This window comes from Myotis nattereri (genome assembly GCF_964212035.1).
Source record: "Myotis nattereri genome assembly, chromosome: 17".
NCBI lineage: Eukaryota > Metazoa > Chordata > Mammalia > Chiroptera > Vespertilionidae > Myotis > Myotis nattereri.
The window spans coordinates 46,450,941-46,471,861 of record NC_138092.1 but is presented as its reverse complement, the minus strand read 5'-3'; the positions used below and the strand labels follow the sequence as shown (position 1 = coordinate 46,471,861).

The following is a 20,921-nucleotide window of genomic DNA, read 5'->3' as shown; positions in this document are numbered from 1 at the left end:
GCAGCCCACCGAGCGCGGCCCGGGACCCTCGTGCGTCGGAGCAGCGGGCTCTTCCCGGTAACCCCGCGACGCGGGCAGCGCGCTGCGAGAGCGTCTGTGCGGCGGCGGAGCAGCCAGAATCGGGCGCGGCGTGACCCCGAGTGTGTCGCGGAGGTCCTCCGCGCGCCATGTCGTCCCCGGCGTCGACCCCCAGCCGCCGCGGCAGCCGCCGCAGGGCCACCCCCGCGCAGACGCGTAAGTCTCCCCCGCGAGTGGGGTCGGCCGCGCGCCCCCCGCCCGCCTCTCCCTGCTCCGCCCTCCGGCCCTTTCCCGCCACCTCTGCGTGGCCTTGGCCGAGGGCCGGGGCGCTGTTTGCTCAGGGCCTGCTGGCTCCAGGGGGCAGAGATTTTACGCCCGTTTTCCTCCCTTTCGGGAGTTTTTCTCTTGCCGGCCGGTTGCACATGCCGTTCTCACTCTTCCTTCTGCTGGGCCCGCGCTGGTGCCGTAAGGAACTGGACTTCCCGGGAGCTGCGCACGCCCGGGAAGACCGGCCGCGAGAACTGACGGCCACCCTTTCTGTCTTGTATGTCACAAGCCCGGAGCGAGGATGCCAGGTCGCCCCCGTCGCAGAGACGCAGGGGCGAGGACTCGACCTCCACGGGGGAGCTGCAGCCCCTGCCCACGTCGCCCGGAGCCGACCTGCAGAGCCCGGCCGCGCCGGACGCGCTGTTCTCCAGCCCGCCGCCCATGCCGGCGTCAGGTGGGTGCCCGGCCCGCAGCCATCCCGTGGCGAACGCACCGGTGACGCTTCCCGTGGGATGGTATGCGGCAGGGTTCAGTGAGCAGAGACATAAAAAATTATATATTTTATTGATTTCAGAGAGGAAGAGAGAGGTAGAAACATCAGTGATGAGAGGGGATCATTGATCGGCTGCCTCCTGCACTTTGGACCGAGCCCGCAACCCACGCATGTGCCCTTGACGGAATCGAACCAGGGACCCTTTTTCGGTCTGCAGGCCGAGGCTCTATCCACTGAGCGACACCGGCCAGGGCGGAGCGTGGTGCTTTTTATAGGACATTCCGTAGACCTCGGAATCTTCACCAGGAGAGGTTGCAATAGGCAACCAGTGTGCTATTGCATTTAGATGGCTTAGAGCAGTGGTTCTCAACCTCCCTAATGCCGCGACCCTTTAATACAGCTCCTCATGTTGTGGTGATCCCCAATGTCATTGTAACAAATTGAACATAATTAAAGCATAGTGATTACTCACAAAAACAATATGTGATTATATATGTGTTTTCCGATGGTCTTAGGCGACCCCTGTGAAAGGGCGGTTTGACCCCCAAAGGGTCGCGACCCACAGGTTGAGAACCTCTGGCTTAGAGCAACAGCAAACATGCTATGTTGTCTGGTTTGATGTGCTCCTAGGGTTTCATTGTGAACATACACGTTTTGTTTTTATAGCTATTCCCCTTGACTTTGACGTTAGTTCACCACTGACATATGGTACCCCCAGCTCTCGAGTGGAGGGAACCCCAAGGAGTGGTGTGAGGGGCACACCGCTGAGGCAGAGACCCGACCTGGGGTCTGCGAGGAAGGGACTGCAGGTGGATTTGCATTCCGATGGGGTGAGTACACAGCACAGTCTTCTGGTAGCTTGGTTTGGGGGCATAACATGGTTCATTAACGTACTTCTGTCATATTTTTCTGTGTAGCCAGCAGCAGAAGATGTAGTAGCAAGTGAGCAGTCTCTAGGCCAAAAACTTGTGATTTGGGGAACAGATGTAAATGTGGCAACATGCAAAGAAAATTTTCAGGTGAGCTGTGTTCAAATTCACATTCTTAAGGCTGAAAATGCTGGGGGAAAGTGTTAATGACCTATATTTAAATAGCCATAATACCTAGTGGTAGGTTTTTTAAAGTATATTTTTATTAATTTCAGAGAAAAGGGGAGAGGGAGAGAATCATGGATCAGCTGCCCCCTGCCCGCCTGCCCCTCCCCCCACTGGGGATTGAGCCATGAACTTCTGGTTCACCAGTGGATGCTCAACCACTGAGCCACTGGTGCCAGTCCCTGCTGGTAGATTTTTATGCAGCTTAGAATTGTTGCTATTTTCTTGCTTTGTAATATTGACATACTCATAACTTTGTATTTTGAATACTTGCTCAGTGCATTAAACTTAATATTTTTCTCCCCACATCAAGAGATTTCTTCAGCGTTTTATTGACCCTTTGGCTAAAGAAGAAGAAAATGTTGGTATAGATATTACTGAACCTCTGTACATGCAACGACTTGGGGAGGTAATTATATGTTCTTACTTACAAATTCAAATTATGCATTTCAAAACAATCAGACTATAACTTGTTCATTTGATCTTGTAGATTAATGTTATTGGGGAGCCATTTTTAAATGTAAACTGTGAACACATAAAATCATTTGACAAAAATCTATACAGACAGCTCATCTGCTACCCACAGGTAAGAATTTTTCTTTGACATTGATGAATTACGTAAACATCTAGAATATCTTAAGAGTTTCTGAGTAGCAGAATTTCCTCGGTGGTAACAGATAGACTATGCCTGCAAGGCAAAAGAACTTGCCTTAGAAAGCCATCTTTAATATCCTTTAAGATAAGCCCTTCTCACACTCTAACATTTCTGAAATTGGGGTGTGTATTACTGTCAGTGACGCATTATTGTTTAATTGGCACTATGTCAACTATATTGATTGTAGCTATAGACTTTGGAGGCAAGCAGACTCAGTTTTAAATATTGATGTTTTCTGCTTAATAGCTATGGAACCTGGGTCAAGTTGCTTAGCTCCCTAACCCCAAAAGGCTATTTCCTCATCTACAGAATGGGGAACAAGTGTTAACTAATTTGAATAAAATAATTATGGCTTAATTTATTGGTATCATTTCACTGAAATAAGTAAGATATAAGAGTATGTGCTCAAAATTTATTTTGTTACTGATTAAGAGCCTAAAATATGCCAGTACATACTGAAGGCCCTATTTATATATGATTTAACCCCAATGAGAGCATGCGGACGTAAGATAATTGAGTGAACCCACGATTATAAATGGTATGTGTGTGACTAAAATAATGCTTTTGGATCATGCCATGTGTTTTTGCTTTCACCCTTTGCTAATACGAAGTGCTTTATGTTTAACCGTAAGGTGGAAATGCAAACACAGCTTAGTGTCCTCTCATTTTTTATAGGAGGTTATCCCAACTTTCGATATGGCTGTCAATGAGATCTTTTTTGACCGTTATCCTGACTCAGTCTTAGAACATCAGATTCAAGTAAGACCATTCAACGCACTGAAGACTAAGAATATGAGGAACCTGAATCCAGAAGGTAATTTTTTAATTGATTTTAAAGAAAGAGCGAAAGATGTTATTTATGCATTTATTGGATGGCCTTTGTATGCTCTGACTGGAGATGGAACCCTCAGCCTTAGTGTATCAGGACAATACTCTAACCAACTGAGCTTCCCAGCCAGGGCCAGAAGGTAATATTTTTAATAGGAAAATACCTTACATGAAAATAAGCAAAACCTTATTTTATCAAGGAACTTTACTTTTTTTATATATTTATTGATTTTTTACAGAGAGGAAGGGAGAGGGATAGAGAGTTAGAAACATCAATGAGAGAAACATCGATCAGCTGCCTCCTGCACACCCACTACTGGGGATGTGCCCGCAACCCAGGTACATGCCCCTGACTGGAATCGAACCTGGAACCCTTGAGTCCATAGGTCGAAGCTCTATCCACCGAGCCAAACCAGTCAGGGCAAGGAACTTTAAAATAATTGGAGGTGGTAGGTTGCAAATTGATAAAATAATATCAGATTCAGCTAACCTATATGATTATGAACCCATTTTTTAACTGAAATTATATAAAAAGAGTATATGACTGTTCTCTATCTTAAGGTGAACTTATCCAAATACTATAATTTTACACTTTCTCAGAATCACTGTAGAAAACAAGTACGAATATGATCCCTGCCCTAGAGCTTAAAAAATTAAATTTAGTTGGGAAAGTGACTGAAAGAAGAGTTAGAATAACTGAAGAACAGTGCGGGAGATGTCTCACTCGGGGAGAGAAGGAAAGCACTGGGCCCAAGTGGGAAGAACTCAGGTGAAATAGAAATTGGGATTATAGCGAGGATTTGGAAAGCAGACATGAAGGAATTCTCTCTAGACAGCAGAATGTAGCCAGACACAGGGAAGCATGTGTGCACAGTGAGTGATGGCTGAAGCAGGGAGTTTGGCTCACAGTGTTTGCATGGAGGTTGGAAAGCTTAGGTCCTAAACAGCTTTGAATTCCAACTTAACTGAGATTTTTATTCCAAAGTCTATAGGGAGCCATTGAGGAGAAAGATTGACAACTCTTGAGAAGGTCATGGTCGGTCCAGTGTGCAAAGTATGTTGAGGTTCAATTGGGAGACTAACAATAGCTCAAATATAGGGCAACAGGATCCTAAGCTGGACGGTGGCCATCAGAGTAAAAAAAAAAAACAGGACAAACATTATTTGCCATGTATAAAGGTTGAGGTGTAAAAGCTATTGGCAATTAATGAACACTGCTTTAGGTAGAAGTATAAAAGACATAAAATTCCGTCAAAGAAAATAAGACAGCCAATAAACATGAGCAAGTGTTGGACTTCACTATTTACTGAAGAATTGTAATTTTTTTTTCCCCCATTTTATGAAATCACCTGGAATCATCTCTGATAGGAATTCTGGTGGGGACATTGGAAGTGCTTAAGGGATAGGACAATCTATAAGGCCAGCAATAGCTGGCTACGCTGCTTTGTTGACTAGAAATGACAGTGTAGCTCGTTTAGAACCAGCAGTGGGAATTAGTTGAGGGAAAAGTTGGGGAAGGTCCAAATTGTAGAGTGGGAAGTAGTCTCTAGAGGGCCTTATATGATGAAGATTGGCTAAGTTATATAGTGCTTATCTCTGTCAGGTACTGTTCCTTAGGCTTGTATTATATAAACTGACTCTTAATCCTCAACAACTCTGAGGTATATGTGTCCCCAAGGTCCAGGCCGGGTGGCTCTAGAGTCCATGCTTTGTGCATACACTGGGACAGCAGGAATTCCACATGGCACAATGAGTGAGGTGGAAGGCCGTGGGACAAAATAGGCAAAAGTGTAGAATTTCACATCTGAAACTGGAATTGGAGCCAGACAGGAGGCAGCTGAGAAAAAAAGGTGGTAAGATGCCTATTGGATAGGGGACTCAGGAAGAAAGAGCCAGAGGTTCGTTGGAGTTGATAGGAAGGCAGACTGGACACAGGAAGGGCATTCTAGGCCAGATCTGAAGGTAGCCAGTGAGATGTTCATGCCCTGGCCACAGTGCCTACCTGTTACCCCCGCCATCACCAGGTACCTCTGCGCCTCCAGGATGCCTCTGCTTGACAGCAGACCCAGACCTGCCTTGGCAGGAATCCAGCCCAGGGAGATACCACAGCTGACGGAACTGAGGGCAGTGGCTAATGGGCAAGCTGACCTCTCTCTTCTTCTTGCAGACATCGACCAACTCATCGCCATCAGCGGCATGGTAATTAGAACATCCCAGCTCATTCCGGAGATGCAGGAGGCCTTCTTCCAGTGTCAGGTGTGCGCCCACACAGCCCAGGTGGAGATGGACCGCGGCCGCATCGCCGAGCCCTGTGTCTGTGAGCGCTGCCACACCACCCACAGCATGGCACTGATCCACAACCGCTCTGTGTTTTCCGACAAGCAGATGGTACGTGGCCTTCCTGGGTGCGCTGGGTGGCCCTCCCTTTGGCATGTTTGCCTTTTCTTTCTGCTTTGATCTGGATGCTCAAAAAGCCTAAAAAACTCCTCCACTTGTGAAGCCTTAAAACCCTGCTTCCTAAATGGTGTTCAGTTACCTCATTCCTTCTCTCTAACTGGACGATTTGTTACGGGGTTGTGGGCTGGATACTTGGGGCACAGTGAAGGCTTCTACTTTGGGATGCCAGTGTCCTTGCTTTATTGCCAGTGAGCACCAGTTCATTACATATTTCACATTCTCATGGCATAAAATACTTTATAAAAAAAGATAGAGTGCATCCTTCCACCATACACATCTTAACTCTAATGGTTGACAGATCAAATTAGTCTCTTTTATTTATTAAATGTAACATGAGATGTTTCTGTGGGAACTATTAAAGATTATAAAAAAATTTTAGTGTTTTAAATAAGATTATATAAAATATTTAAGATTCATAAAAGTTATTTGGTTAAAAACTCATTTTTGCAAGTGTTCCACTGGTTAAAAAAAAAAAAATGGGTTGAGAAGTTTTTCTAAAGTTCTTCTCACAGATTTTATTGTAAAGGAAGTTTGACCTTTTACCTCTTTAATCATGAAATTTTTAAAGTGAAGTTCTTAAAATGACAGAAATAAGTGGGGGAAATGCAGAAAAATTATTTACTATTATAATAGTGTAAAAGTGTGCACAAGGACTTAAGTTTTATTTTGTTGTAATGTTTAAATAATTTTAGTGTTAAGTAAGGAGAATGTGTTCAAAATACTATAAAAGGTAATTTCCCTTATTGGGAGTCTGTAAGAAAAATATTAACAAATGTGAAAAATAATTATCAAATAATTGAAGATTAAGTTAATATGTAAATTGTATCTAATATTGGTACAAATTATTGGAGCAAATGTACCTCAACTCACGCCGGCATGGTGTTAAGAGCTGGAGATATAGCCGAAACCGGTTTGGCTCAGTGGATAGAGCATCGGCTTGTGGACTGAAAGGTCCCAGGTTCGATTCCGGTCAGGGGCATGTACCTGGGTTGCGGGCACATCCCCAGTGGGAGATGTGCAGGAGGCAGCTGATCGATGTTCCTCTCTCATCGATGTTTCTAACTCTCTATCTCTCTCACTTCCTCTCTGTAAAAAATCAATAAAATATATTTAAAAAAAAAAAAAAAGAGCTGGAGATACAAAGGTGGAACTCCTGCTCTCAAAGAGCTTTAGTGTATATTCATAGAATGCTTCAAAGACTCCCAAACAAACTTAGAATAAAACCTAATGTCTTTCAGAGAAGCATCGATCAGACCGACAAACCTCAGAGGGAAGGTAGGGGAGGGTGGGGGTAAGGGGCAGAGATCAACCAAAGGACTTGTATACATGCATATAAAAGCATAATCAGTGGACACAAACATGCGGGGTGGGTGGGGGGATAAGGACACACATGTAATACCTTAATCAATAAAGAAAAGAAAAAAACCTAATGTCTTAAACTCATATCCAAGACTATATGGCCCATCATCAGCCACAACACGCCTTTGTACCCACAGACCTCATCGATGACAGTGTCTCAGCTATTCCTTTATACCTAGACAAGAGGCATGGTGCACGGATTCGTGCACTGGTAGGGTCCCTCGGCCTGGCCTGCACCCTCTCACAATCCAGGACCCTTCAGGGGATGTCGGACTGCCACTTTTGGCCTGATCCCTGCAGACAAGGCCGAGGGACCCCACTGGTGCACAAATCCATGCACCCCGCCTCTAGTATGCATATAAGATCTTTGGTTAATCTCTTCCCGACCTCCCCCCTACCCCCTTCCCTCTGAGATTCATCAGTCTGTTCCATGTTTCCATGCCTGGGCATTGAGCATCTGCCCCCTGGTGGTCAGTGTGCATCATAGCTACTGGTCAAACAGTCAGATGGTTGCTTAGGCTTTTATATATATATAGATCATCAATCAAGCTCAAGCCTGCTGTAAAACCTTTGCACTTGATGCTCTTTGTTTTTTCTTCAATATGTTTTTATTGAATTTAGAGAAAGGAAAGGAGAGAGGAAAACATCAATCAGCTGCCTCCTGCACACCCCCTACTGGGGATTGAGCCTGAAACCCGGGCATACAAACTGGCGACTTCTAGGTGCATGGGACGATGCTCAATGAACTGAGCCACACCTGCCATGGCTGAACTTGCTGTTCGTTACATTGAGAGCACATACTTCCTCCCTAATATCCTTAAACCTCTTCCAAGAGGTCACCTGATCTGAGAAAGGCCTTTCCATCCAGGAAATCTAGAAGCAGTTTCTAAAAATAGAAATGTAGACAAACATTTATACAAAGAGATACCCACTAAACCTTAAAATGGCAAAAAATAATTACCTCAATTGCTGCCTCCCTGTTCCCCCAAATGGAATATTTAAGTAAATAACGTTCTCACAAAAAGTGTTCATGTCACATTAAAAGCTTTGTTAAAAACCTAACTACCTAGAGATTGAAATAAAGGACAGTGTTTTAAAAAGTAAAGATGCTGGGGATCAAAAGTACTTCTTTCTTAAGTGGTACAGAGACTTGCTATTCTTACGCTTTCTTCCTTTGCTGACTGTTTTCACTGCTCTCTTCAGATCAAGCTTCAAGAGTCCCCCGAAGATATGCCTGCAGGCCAGACTCCTCACACTGTCATCCTTTTTGCTCACAATGATCTTGTTGACAAGGTTCAACCTGGGGACAGAGTGAACGTTACAGGTAGGAATGTAGGTTGTATTAATGCAATAAGCCTGTCTTGGCTTTTTTTTTTTTTTTTCATTGACTTATTTATTGTTTTTTGTTAATCCTCACCTGGGGATATTTTTTTCATTGTTTTTCAGAAAGAGGGAGGGAGGGAAGGGGGAGAGAGAAAAACATCAATGTGAGAGAGACCTCCATTAGTTGCCTCCTGCACTCTCCCTTAAGGGGGCGGTGGCGGGGAGGGCACTACTCAGGTACATGCCATTGGCCATTGACCAGGAATCGAACCCAAGACCCCTTTGGTGCAACAGCTGATGCTCTAATCACTTAGCCACGCCAGCCAGGGCTCAATTGATTTGTTTTTAGAGAGAGAGGGAAAGAGAAACATCGTTGATTGGCTGCCTTCCACACAGATCAAGCCTCCAACCTGGGCATATGCTTTTAGGGGGAATCAAACCAGCAATCTTTTGGTGCACAGGAAGAACGCCCAGCCAGCTGAGCCACTCTCCCAGGGCTGTCTTACTTTTAACCACACTTTTCAGTCAGTCCTTTGACTTGGTCATGAATTGGCATGGGGCTTGGTCCTGCCTCCAGCTGTCATTAAGATCATGAGATGGGTGTACTGCTTTAGTCACTTCTTCTTAACTTGGCAGGACAGAACATATCAGTGCATTGTCCTTACAGTCACTTGCTTCCTGCTCTTGCAGTAACCCAGAGCTATGCAAGTATCTTGAATGATAGTGTTGGCATCTTGAGAAAACAAATTCAGACACTGGCAAGATTTGAGCTATGCCAGCAGCTCCAGGAAGTAGGTCTCACCAACTCTGGAATTTTATTTTTTATTATTTTTTTTTTAAATATATTTTATTGGTTTTTTACAGAGAGGAAGGGAGAGAGATAGAGAATGAGAAACATCGATCAGCTGCCTCCTGCACATCTCCCACTGGGGATATGCCCGCAACCCAGGTATATGCCCTTGACCGGAATCGAACCCGGGACCCTTCAGTCCGCAGGCCGACGCTCTATCCACTGAGCCAAACCGGTTTTGGCAAACTCTGGAATTTTAAATAATTCTACTTATTTCCTAAATGCAAAGTTAAGGGTTAAAATTTATTATAGAAAAAAATGGATCAGAGTACCCTGCTTCCATTCTGGGAGTTGCATTATGGTATTTTTTTTTTTTTTTTTTTCATTGATCAGCAGCTTAGCCAGGATCTCCAGCCAGGTTCTGTGTCCATGTTCTCTTGCTAGGTTCTCCAGCCAGGTTCTGTAGCCATGTTCCCTCGCTAGGTTCTCCAGCCAGGTTCAGTCACCAGGTTCTAGTCAGGTTCTCTTGCCATGTTCTATCCAGGTTCTGTAGCCAGGTTCTGTCTCTAGGATCTTCAGCCATGTTCTCTCGCTAGGTTCTGTCTCTAGGTTCTGTCTCCAGTTTCTGTCCCGGATCTTTTGCCATGTTCTCTCCAGTGAAGTTCTTCTGTCTCTAGGTTCTGTGTAGATTCTGTGTCTAGGTTCTGTCACATTATGGTATTTTTAGAGATGGGGAAGCTGAGATTCAGAGAAGTATTGATCAGTGTAGCTAAAATCCTAAGTAATTTGTGAAACTAGGACTCATGCTCTATTACTGCCAAGAGAGTACTCTCCAGTGCACCAAATGAATATGTCAGTTTCTTTTGATGCTTCATAGCAGTGTGGGCACTTGGCCTCTCGGGGGTGGGGGTAATTGTGTTTATGGCAGGCATAGTTCTTGAATGAAGGCAGTGTGGAAATTGCATCCAAGGAGCAGCTAAGGGTCCTGGGCAGTCAGTCCATCTGTTCCATTCAGTGAATCTGGACTTCTCATCCTGTGTCTTCCCCAGTATGAAGTTTAGCAGTTGTCACTAGCAATCTTAAGTTTGTAAAGCACGTGTAGTGTTAAAAATTGAAAGAATGTGTCATCTTTAGTGAAAAGGATAGGTAATCCTAGTTCCGCCCCCCTACCGCTCTGAAACCATTGATATTATATTAAGATACTTTTATGTTAATAAGTATATTAAGTACTTTATCAAGTATTTAATCAAATGTTTTTAATATGTTTTTATTGATTTCAGAGAGGAAGGGAGAGGGAAAGAGATAGAAACATCATTGATAAGAGAGAATCATTGATTGGCTGTCTCCTGCACGCCCCCTACTGGGGAGCAAGCCCACAACCCGGGCATGTGCGCTGACAGGAATCGAACCAAGACCTCCTGGTTCATAGGTTGGTGCTCAAACACTGAGCCACACCAGCCGAGCTCCAGTATTTTATTTTATTTTTTATTTTTATTTATTTATTTTTTTTAAATATATTTTATTTAACTTTTACAGAGAGGAAGGGAGAGAGATAGAGAGTTAGAAACATTGATCAGCTGCCTCCTGCACATCTCCTACTGGGGATGTGCCCGCAACCCAGGTACATGCCCTTGACCGGAATCGAACCTGGGACCTTTCAGTCCACAGGCTGACGCTCTATCCACTGAGCCAAACCGGTTTTGGCCAAGCTCCAGTATTTTAAATTGGAAATTGGAATTAATGTGATGATACACGTTAAAGTATTGGGGGGGGGGGTGGAAAATGCTGTTGACATGTAAAATAAGTATCATTGCTGTTCTGTGAAGATGAATCATTTTAGACATCAATAAAGATAACTGTATTGCTTTAAACATAGTAAACATAAACATAATAAACATAGTCATCCATCCCTAATCTGTCTTTGCATAACATTGACCTGTTAAATAAACAAAGGACAGGTGATCTTTGTTGTGAAAGCTGTGAAAGATAAACATCAGATTTGGGAAATTTTTATTCTTGGAGAATGGATGAACTAGTATGGTTGAAGAGTTGATTGTTCATCTACTTCTTTTAATGTCCATAAGTTGTATTCTTTAGAAAGCAGGCTGGGGCACAACCATTCACCTAGAAATATGTCCTATTAGGAACAAAATACAGTTATTTTTTCTAAATCGTATTTTCACATTTTACTCAGTAGATTGTCTTATTGTCTAAAATAATTTGTGGGCGATTTTTAAAAGACTTGAACTTCCTTTCCAAATTTTTGGTACAGGATTTTAGTAGTATTTAGTTCTGTTCAAATAATTACTAAGCAGATTGTCCACTTAAGGAAAATGAAAATACTATTTATTGAATACAGCCATGAGCCAAGCATTGTTTTAGAAACAAAGTAATTTCAGTAAGAATGATTATATGTAGTGTAGTTATGCGCATATAGGTGCCCAAGGTCACAGAGCTAACAAGTGGTGACAGATGAAACCCATTTTCAGAAACCTGTGTTCTTTCCAACGTGATCCTGTCCCCTTTGGCGGAGAGCTTTACGGTGTAATCCTGAACCTACACCCAGGCAGGCCCAGGGAGGCAGAGTGCTGGGAAGCTCACCTCTCTGGGGCCAGCTGTCTGCACTGCTTACCTGAGCCTGGAAGTGGGAGGTAAAAGTATGTATATCTCGTGGTTGTGCCCTCAGGCATCTATCGAGCTGTGCCTATTCGAGTCAATCCAAGAGTGAGTAATGTGAAGTCTGTCTACAAAACCCACATTGATGTCATTCATTATCGAAAAACTGATGCAAAACGTCTGCATGGCCTTGATGAAGAAGCAGAGCAGAAACTTTTTTCAGAAAAGCGTGTGGAATTGCTTAAGGAACTTTCCAGAAAACCAGACATTTATGAGAGACTTGCTTCAGCCTTGGCACCAAGCATTTATGAACATGAAGATATAAAGAAGGTAACAATGGAGTTTTAAAATATATGTGTGTGTGTGTGGATAGATAGATAGATAGATACAGATATAGATAGATATATAGATACTTAGATAAATGAGAGGGGAAAAGAGAGGGGGGGAGGAGAGGGAAATACCAATATGAGAGCAAAACATCGATTGACTGCCTCTTTCATGCCCTTCTCCAAGAACCAAGCCCACACCCTGGCATGTGCCCTGACGGAATCGAACCAGCAGTCTTTTGGCACATGGGACAGTGCCCACCTGAGCCACATTGGTCAGGGCAGTGATGGTGGATTTTTAATTTGTGGTTGAGAAAACGTTCTTTGTGACCAATGAGTGTAAAGCAAGCATGTCAAACATGCTGGCCACGAGTTTGACATGCTTGGTGTAAACATCCATCTCTTCCCCCATGACCACCACCCCTCCCCACCATAAAGGATAAGAGCTGCTGCCTGTTGGGCAGAGCAAGGAGCTCACAACCTGACCTGGTTATAGGTTGAGGAGAATCACAACATCATTGTCCATTTCTTTATCTCTACACCAAGCATGTCAAACTCATGGCCCTCAGGCTGCATGCCTCATTTGACCCGTGTTACCTTTGAGTTTGACATGCTTCTCTACACCAAACTTACATGTTACCATATCTCTGAAAAGGCACACAGAAGAGGGATTTACACGACCACCATTCTGATATGGTGTGTGCTAATGTATAAATTGGTTAGTGATAACTTAAGGCAGTGTCACATTCATTTTTCTATACCTTTGTTTAAATTTCTTAAATTATAATTCATAGAGTAGAAAAGTACCTCTAACATTTAACCCTTTGCGGTCCAGTTTTATTTTTGGAATTCAAACAGTCTGGTCCAAATTAATTGATGGGATTGAATGTTGAACTGGTTTGCGGTGTCAACCTCAAGCCTCGACGTTGGACCTGATCCTAGCGCCTTGTCTGTCGAGTCAGCCTCCACGTTGGACCAAAAAGGGTTAAACTATATTGTTGGGGTCCAGCCCCAACAGGTCCAGGGGTTCCCCAAGGTGTGGACGGAGTCGGCAAAGAAGGAATGAATGACACGGGGACAGCGTTCAGTTCATCAGCATAGTTGGGTTCTCTCGCCTGGTTCTATCCAGGATCTCCAGCCAAGTTCTGGTTAGGATCTCCAGCCAGGTTCGGTGTCCATGTTCTCTTGCTAGGTTCTCCAGCCAGGTTCTGTAGCCATGTTCCCTCGCTAGGTTCTCCAGCCAGGTTCAGTCACCAGCTTCTAGTCAGGTTCTCTTGCCATGTTCTATCCAGGTTCTGTAGCCAGGTTCTGTCCAGGATCTTTTGCCATGTTCTCTCGCTAGGTTCTGTCTCCTGTTGTTTTGTTACATCTGTATTTATACCAGTTGATTCCATTCCTATCAATTTCTATTCCAAAGGTTAGGGCGTTTCTTATCTCCATTCCAGGGAGTAAAGATTATGTAGCTTAAGCATGATTGTTCGTAGTTAAAGTGATTAATTACCCTGCTGGCACTTAGTTAAGAGGTTTTATTCCCTCCCTAACTTCAGGGGAAAATCCCTACCTGGGGAAACAACCTTTCTCAGAGAGGTGACCTTGGTTAAAACACATAGTGCCAAGAAGGTGAGCAAACATATTAAGAACAGTATGCCATATACGCCAGGTCCCTTGAAACATATGCTGTGCAAATGTTTCTTCCCTGTAGTGACTGTCAAGCAGCAAGGATGGACCGGCTCCCGGCACTATGTCTCAGTTATTCTACAGTAAATGAATGTTGAAACATGTTTCTTTGTTTAGGGGATCTTGCTTCAGCTCTTTGGTGGAACAAGAAAGGATTTTAGTCACACAGGAAGGGGCAAATTTCGTGCTGAGATCAACATTCTCCTGTGCGGTGATCCTGGGACCAGCAAGTCCCAGCTACTGCAGTATGTGTACAACCTGGTCCCCAGGGGCCAGTACACATCTGGAAAGGGCTCCAGTGCTGTCGGTCTCACTGCATACGTAATGAAAGACCCCGAGACGAGGCAGCTTGTGCTGCAGACTGGTGCCCTTGTCCTCAGTGATAACGGCATCTGCTGTATTGATGAGTTTGACAAGATGAATGAAAGCACAAGATCAGTATTGCATGAAGTCATGGAACAGCAGACCCTTTCCATTGCAAAGGTACGTCACATTCTCCACCCATAAATGTGGACACATTTGAAATGTAGGAAACTGGTAAATACTTTTACTATTAGATTGCAGCTAAATCTCTTGAGTATTTTTTACAGGATCCTCTTTATGAAATAATGTATTTTAATTTTGTCCTACAGCTCATGCAAAGGATTTAGTTTTGGAGAAAGATGCAGTTATAGTATATACAGTTACCTAAAACTCAGTGCTTTATATGAATCCAAGGACAGGGTGTTGTCCCAAATGGGACCACTGGAGTCACCTTTACAAGGTGGTGTGGCTCCTGGTGACATTGGAGACATGGTAGAGGCCATGCCAGGAAAAGATGTCTCTCACAGTTTCAGCCATCATTCAAGTGAAACATCTAACTGCACTGTTTTCTCTGATAGGCTGGGATTATTTGTCAGCTTAATGCACGCACTTCTATCCTGGCAGCAGCAAATCCTATTGAGTCTCAATGGAATCCTAAAAAAACTACCATTGAAAATATCCAGCTACCTCACACGTTATTATCAAGGTATGAAAACATTTTTATTTAAGAGATGTTTGTTCTTTGCTTATTTGTAGAATTTTCAGGGTGGGATTAAGGAAAGGAAATATGAATATTCAACAACTGCTAATATCACAAACTCTTGAATGCAAAAATTTTCAAATTTGGTTGGTGAAGGGTTTTCATTGCAAGGACTGTGTTTCTTTACTCAGCTATGGGCAGCACCTTAATATTCATTTGTTTTTTGAAGCAATTAGGACATTTCACCTTGGCATCTATTTCAGAAGCCCTTCACCCACTATTCTTTTTTACAGAGAGGAAGGGAGAGGAATAGAGAGTTAGAAACATCGATCAGCTGCCTCCTGCACATGTCCCACTGGGGATGTGCCCCCAATCAAGGCACATGTCCTTGACCGGAATCAAACCCGGGACCCTTCAGTCCGCAGGCCGACGCTCTATCCACTGAGCCAAACCGGTGCTGGCCCACTATTCTTATCTCATTCCTAAAGCCAGTATTGAGAATCAAACACTATACTCTGTTCTACAGAGAATAGCTTCACGTAGTAGATAACTTTCTGAAAAGTTAAATTTTTAAAAGCATAACCATAGAATTTCCACTTTTGCTCAATCCACTACTACAAATATTCATGTGTTCCATAAAATTATTTTGCATTTTAATTGACTTTTTAACCAAATAGTTATTTTTTCTCTAAGCAGCTGAATGTGTTTTTATTTGTATATTCCAATCTTTAAAATTATAGTAACATTTCCCTCAGGGAAATCTTTAATTCTTTGAATCAGCTGTTTCTGGCCAGGCGAACAGTCACTTGGATGGGAACAGAGCAGGGTGAATTGGATTGATCTGAAGGCTCGGTAGGCGACCTGGATAGAAGGGTCTTGGGGAGAATCCTCAGACGCCTGAGTAAATGCCATGTTCACTGTACATGCCTAGGTGACCCAAGAGGGATTTTTAAATTATGCTTGTAGATAGTTGGTGTCCCAACTATGAACACGTTGCTTTTACAATATTTTCTCAGGTTTGATTTGATCTTCCTCATGCTGGACCCTCAGGATGAAGCCTATGACAGGCGTCTGGCTCACCACCTTGTCGCTCTTTACTACCAGAGTGAGGAGCAAATGGAGGAGGAGTTCATGGACATGGCAGTGCTAAAGGATTACATTGCTTACGCTCACAGCATGGTCATGCCTCGGCTGAGCCAGGAAGCCAGCCAAGCTCTCATCGAGGTAACACAGGTCCATGAAGTATAGTGGATTTAAGATCAGAATATAGGAGTTGAAGTGTAGGTCATTCTACTTAGTGACTTTGTAACTCTGGACAAGTAATCCAGTTTCTCTGAGCTTCCATTTTCTTATTTCTAAAAAATAAAATATTTTATGTTCATTTTTCAGTATCGCTTACATAGGCAGCAGTGCATGATGACACATTAGGTTATTCAGTCATTGTCATAGAGGATTTTTATGGGCTTTGCATCCGAATGAAGCTCCCCAAATATTCAAAAGTTGAAGATAATATTAATTTTCCATTTGTATTATTCTTGTTTGTTTGGTTGTTGTTGTTGTTGTTAATCCTCACCTGAGGGTATTTTTCCATTGATTTTTAGAGAGAGTGGAAAGGAAGGGGAGAGACAGAGACACATCAATTGGTTGCCTCCTGCATGCTCCCTGACCAGGGCTGGGCATCAAACCGCAGCCGGTACATGCCCTTGACTAGAATCGAACCTGGGACCCTTCAGTCTGTAGGCTGATGCTCTGTCCCCTAAGACAGTCCAGCTAGGGCCCGTTCATATTATTCTTGAGAGTTGCTCAAAAAGAAATAAAATTATGTCATCTATATATAAGTTTAATACAACTTACATTTGTAGCATTATCCCAGTAACCTTTTGTGTGCCTTATTAAATGGGTCCTCAGCAAGGATATAAATTGGAGTCAGTGCCTGAGGAGCTTGTACAGATAGGCATCCTGATTGTCTTCTGCTCTGACTGCAGCCTACCCCTTAGTCCTTTGAGTACTGGGCCTCGTACTTTCACTCCCGTTCTCCAAAATCACGTCCGACACCACCTTCTTGTGCTTGGAGGCGCAAAGCTTGATCTCACTTTTCATTCCCCTCAGTACCTGCACACAGCCTGGCAGCAGTTTCGTTTATTTAATGGAATCCTAAATGTTTCAAGCTCAACCACAAAACTAAGGTCATTGTTACCAAGGAATTTTGGCATTTTTTTCTGTCTACCCTAGGCTTATGTAGACATGAGGAAGATTGGGAGTAGCCGAGGAATGGTCTCTGCATACCCTCGGCAGCTGGAATCTTTGATTCGCTTAGCAGAAGCCCATGCTAAAGTACGGTTTTCAAACAAAGTTGAAGCAATTGATGTGGAAGAGGCAAAGCGCCTGCATCGCGAGGCTCTAAAGCAGTCTGCCACTGACCCCCGGACCGGCATTGTGGACATATCTATTCTTACCACAGGTTTGTTATTTGCATTAAACATAAAAGCACGTGAAAATTATGTAATTGATATTATTTTAGCTTTCAGCCACTATCCCCTAACCTTAATGGAAATTTGAGACATTTCACTTTCTTGTAGAAGAAATATTTTCATTAATTTTTTTTAAATTAGGAATGAGTGCCACTTCTCGTAAACGGAAAGAAGAGTTAGCTGAAGCATTGAGAAAACTTATTTTATCTAAAGGGAAAACACCAGCTCTAAAATACCAGCAACTTTTTGAAGATATTCGAGGACAATCTGACATAGTAAGTGTTCATATGTGTTTTTATGTGTAATAGAGTTTTTTTATCTTATTATTGACTTTCAGTTCTTTTTCTTATTTTTTCCTTCATTTATTAAGTAGTAAATGTGAAGGATAATGGAGAAAAGGAATATCACCCATAAACCCATCATCAGGAAATAATCACAAATTTTCTTTGCTGCTTTTATAATTTTTCCATGTGTATATATTCACATGTGGTCTTTTTAAAAAATGAACATAGTTGATTATGCTGCTTTGTAACTTGCTGTTTCTTTTTTAATTAACAAATTAACACCATCTGTGAAGGCAAATAGATTTCATAATATTAATCATACTGGTTGGTATCATTCTTTTACATACACATTTCATCATTTACTTAATCAGTTGTTGCACAGTCAGGATGTTTGCAGTTTTTTGCTATTTTAAGTAGTAATAACTATCAAATTTATTTTGAGTTGTTTAGTGAAAAAAACTCTGATGGCTAAAACCAGCCTTTGCCTGCTATAATAATACCCCTTGACTTATGTATTTATTATCTATGGCTGCACTGCTAGTTGGGGGCATAGTTGAGTAGTTAATGACAGATGCCAAGCTATCTCTATAAGAGGTAAAGGAGTACTTGATATGTGTAAAATATTTGTTTCTCTCCTTTTTCCCAAAGGCAATTACCAAAGATATGTTTGAAGAAGCATTGCGTGCCTTGGCTGATGATGACTTCTTGACAGTAACTGGAAAAACTGTTCGTCTGCTCTGAAGTCTTTGTGAGCAGTGCTGTGTGTTCTGCTTGTCTGCACTTGCTTGCATATGTGTGTGGCATATGGGCCAGTCAGCTGCCACTGCTGCCATTACTGCAAATATACTCTTAAAGTCATTACTTGGCTCCATAACATTTTTCTAACCTGGGTTCAATTTTTGTAGAGAAATGTGTTTTCATTTTTTCTAACTCTTTTAAGCGAAAAATACTATGCCAGGTTGCAATAGAAATTATTTACTTGAACTGCCGTCTTTTAAAGATGGCAGTCTGGGTCATGGTTTTGATGCTAGACATTGTAAAAGGCAGTCATCCACATGCTTAAGGTTTTTGTAGTATGAGATAAGATTTAGCCAGGGCATATCATTCTGAGTGAGGTAATAAAAGATCAGAGCCTTGCCCTAGCCGGTTTGGCTCAGTGGATGGAGCGTCGGCCTGCGGAATGGGGGATCCCAGGTTGATTCCGGTCAGGGGCATGTACCTTGGTTGCGGGCACATCCCCAGTGGGGAGTGTGCAGGAGGCGCTGATAGATGTTTCTCTCTCATTGATGTTTCTAACTCCCTATCCTTCTCCCATCCTCTCTATAAGAAATCAATAAAATATATTTTTAAAAAAAGAAAAAAGAATTAGGTTCTTGGTTAACTTCTTTACTACTTTATCCTAATGTGTAAAACTTTTTCCTAAATAAATGATAGACTTAAGTAATAATTGCTTATCTGGCATTATTTTTAACTAAGAAAAACTTTTTGCTCTAAAAAGGAAGGAACTCTTACCATTTGCAACGTCATGGATGGAACTGGAGAGCATTATGCTAAGTGAAATAAGCCAGTCAATGAAGGAAAAATACCACATGATCTCACTCATTCATGGATAATAGAGACCATTATAAACTTTTGAACAATAATAGATACAGAGGCAGAGCTGCCTCAAACAGATTGTCAAACTGCAGCGGGAAGGCCGGGGAGGGTTGGGGGGCAGGAGGTAGGGGGGTAAGAGATCAACTAAAGGACTTGTATGCATGCATATAAGCATAACCAGTGGACATAAGACATTGGGGGATAGGGGACTGTCTAGGGCGGGGGGATAAAATGGACACATATGTAATACCCTTTGTAATACTTTAAGCAATAAATTTTAAAAAAATAAATAAAAGAAAAAAAGCTTTAATAAATACTACATTCAGCCCAGCTGGCGTGGCTCAGTGGTTGAGCGTCAGCCTATGAACCAGGAGGTCATGGTTTGATTCCTGGTCAGGACACATGCCTGGAATGCGGGCTCAATCCCGTGTGGGGCATGCAAGAGGCAACCAATCAATGATTCACATCATTGATGTTTCTATCTCTCCCTCTCTCTTCCTCTCTGAAATCAAAATATATATATGTACATATGTATGTATGTATGTATAAATAAATACTACATTCATGAAAATTCATGACGGTAAGTACTTTATAAATCGTCCAAGAAACTAATATGAATTTTACTCAAAAATTAATCAATTCCAGCAGTCAGTCTTATAAAACCATCATATCTGAAATCTTACATGGAAATACTGCTATAATGAATAATCCCTGAAACATTTAAGACATTTTATGAGTTAGGCCTATTTAAGTAGACTCAAAATTCCTTAATAAGCTATTCATGGAAATGTAATCGAATATTTAAACAGCATTAAAATGTTAATATTGGAATGAGAGAGCTCATCTGACCAAACTTTAATTTTTATGAATCATTCTTTGCTGTCCTTGATAGGTTTGCAAAAACGCTTGGAGGAGGCAATAGTTAGGTTGGTGTATCACCAAAGGATGCAAGGCAGACAGCCCACCAAGTGGCTTTATCAAGGAGATTTCCTCAATGAACTCACTGATAGGAGATGCTTTTACACATAATCCTCAGCAACTCTGTAGGACCAATTCTCTCTTTATAGATGGAGGAGGCAAGTTTCATCTCTTGCCTGAAGACCCAGAGCAAGAGAGAAAGCTGAAATTAAACAAGTTGTGTCTTCTGACTTTAGAACAACCATGCTGTGCTCAGGCTACAACTCAGGTTTTGAACTGTTCATTCTTTTGGACACACTGTGTACACTTCCAAAATCATGCAAAGAAGGTTCCCTAGTACTTGTTACATACATGGTGGGTATTTTGTAAATGTTCCATTGAGTAGAGAAGTCTTAATTTGTTGAACTGTGTTCTTGCGACTACATGGTTTTCAGACATGAAATAAGTTTTATTCACATCTGTAATACTCAACAGTATAGATTTAAAGAAAAAACAAAAACCACTGCTTTGGACTAGAGCAGTGGTCTGCAAACTCAGTCAACAGCCGAATATCAACAGTACTTCAAAATAGACTCGCCCAGGCCGAAAGCCGACTTCTGCTCATGGGCCAGCACGTTTCAATCGCACTACATGCGCGCCCACACGTGGTATTTTGTGGAAGAGCCTCACTCAAGGGTCCAAAGAGCCGCATGTGGCTTGCGAGCCCCAGTTTGCTGACCACTGGACTAGAGCATCTTCCCCACTTG

General features: G+C 42.5%; 1 protein-coding gene across 1 annotated transcript; it reads left to right on the top strand.

Moving 5' to 3' along the window:
* Window positions 1-167: 167 nt before the first annotated feature.
* Window positions 168-19,103, top strand: MCM4 (minichromosome maintenance complex component 4; the record flags this gene model as incomplete). Its single annotated transcript, XM_081111514.1, has 16 exons — window positions 168-234; window positions 575-739; window positions 1,445-1,608; window positions 1,696-1,797; window positions 2,186-2,281; window positions 2,363-2,458; window positions 3,203-3,341; window positions 5,523-5,743; window positions 8,375-8,495; window positions 11,971-12,230; window positions 14,021-14,386; window positions 14,785-14,912; window positions 15,923-16,130; window positions 17,139-17,367; window positions 17,519-17,652; window positions 18,310-19,103. The coding sequence occupies 16 exons, from the start codon at window positions 168-170 to the stop codon at window positions 18,400-18,402; spliced, it is 2,589 nt and encodes an 862-aa protein (XP_080967640.1). The 3' UTR covers window positions 18,403-19,103.
* Between the last annotated feature and the right edge of the window lie 1,818 nt (window positions 19,104-20,921).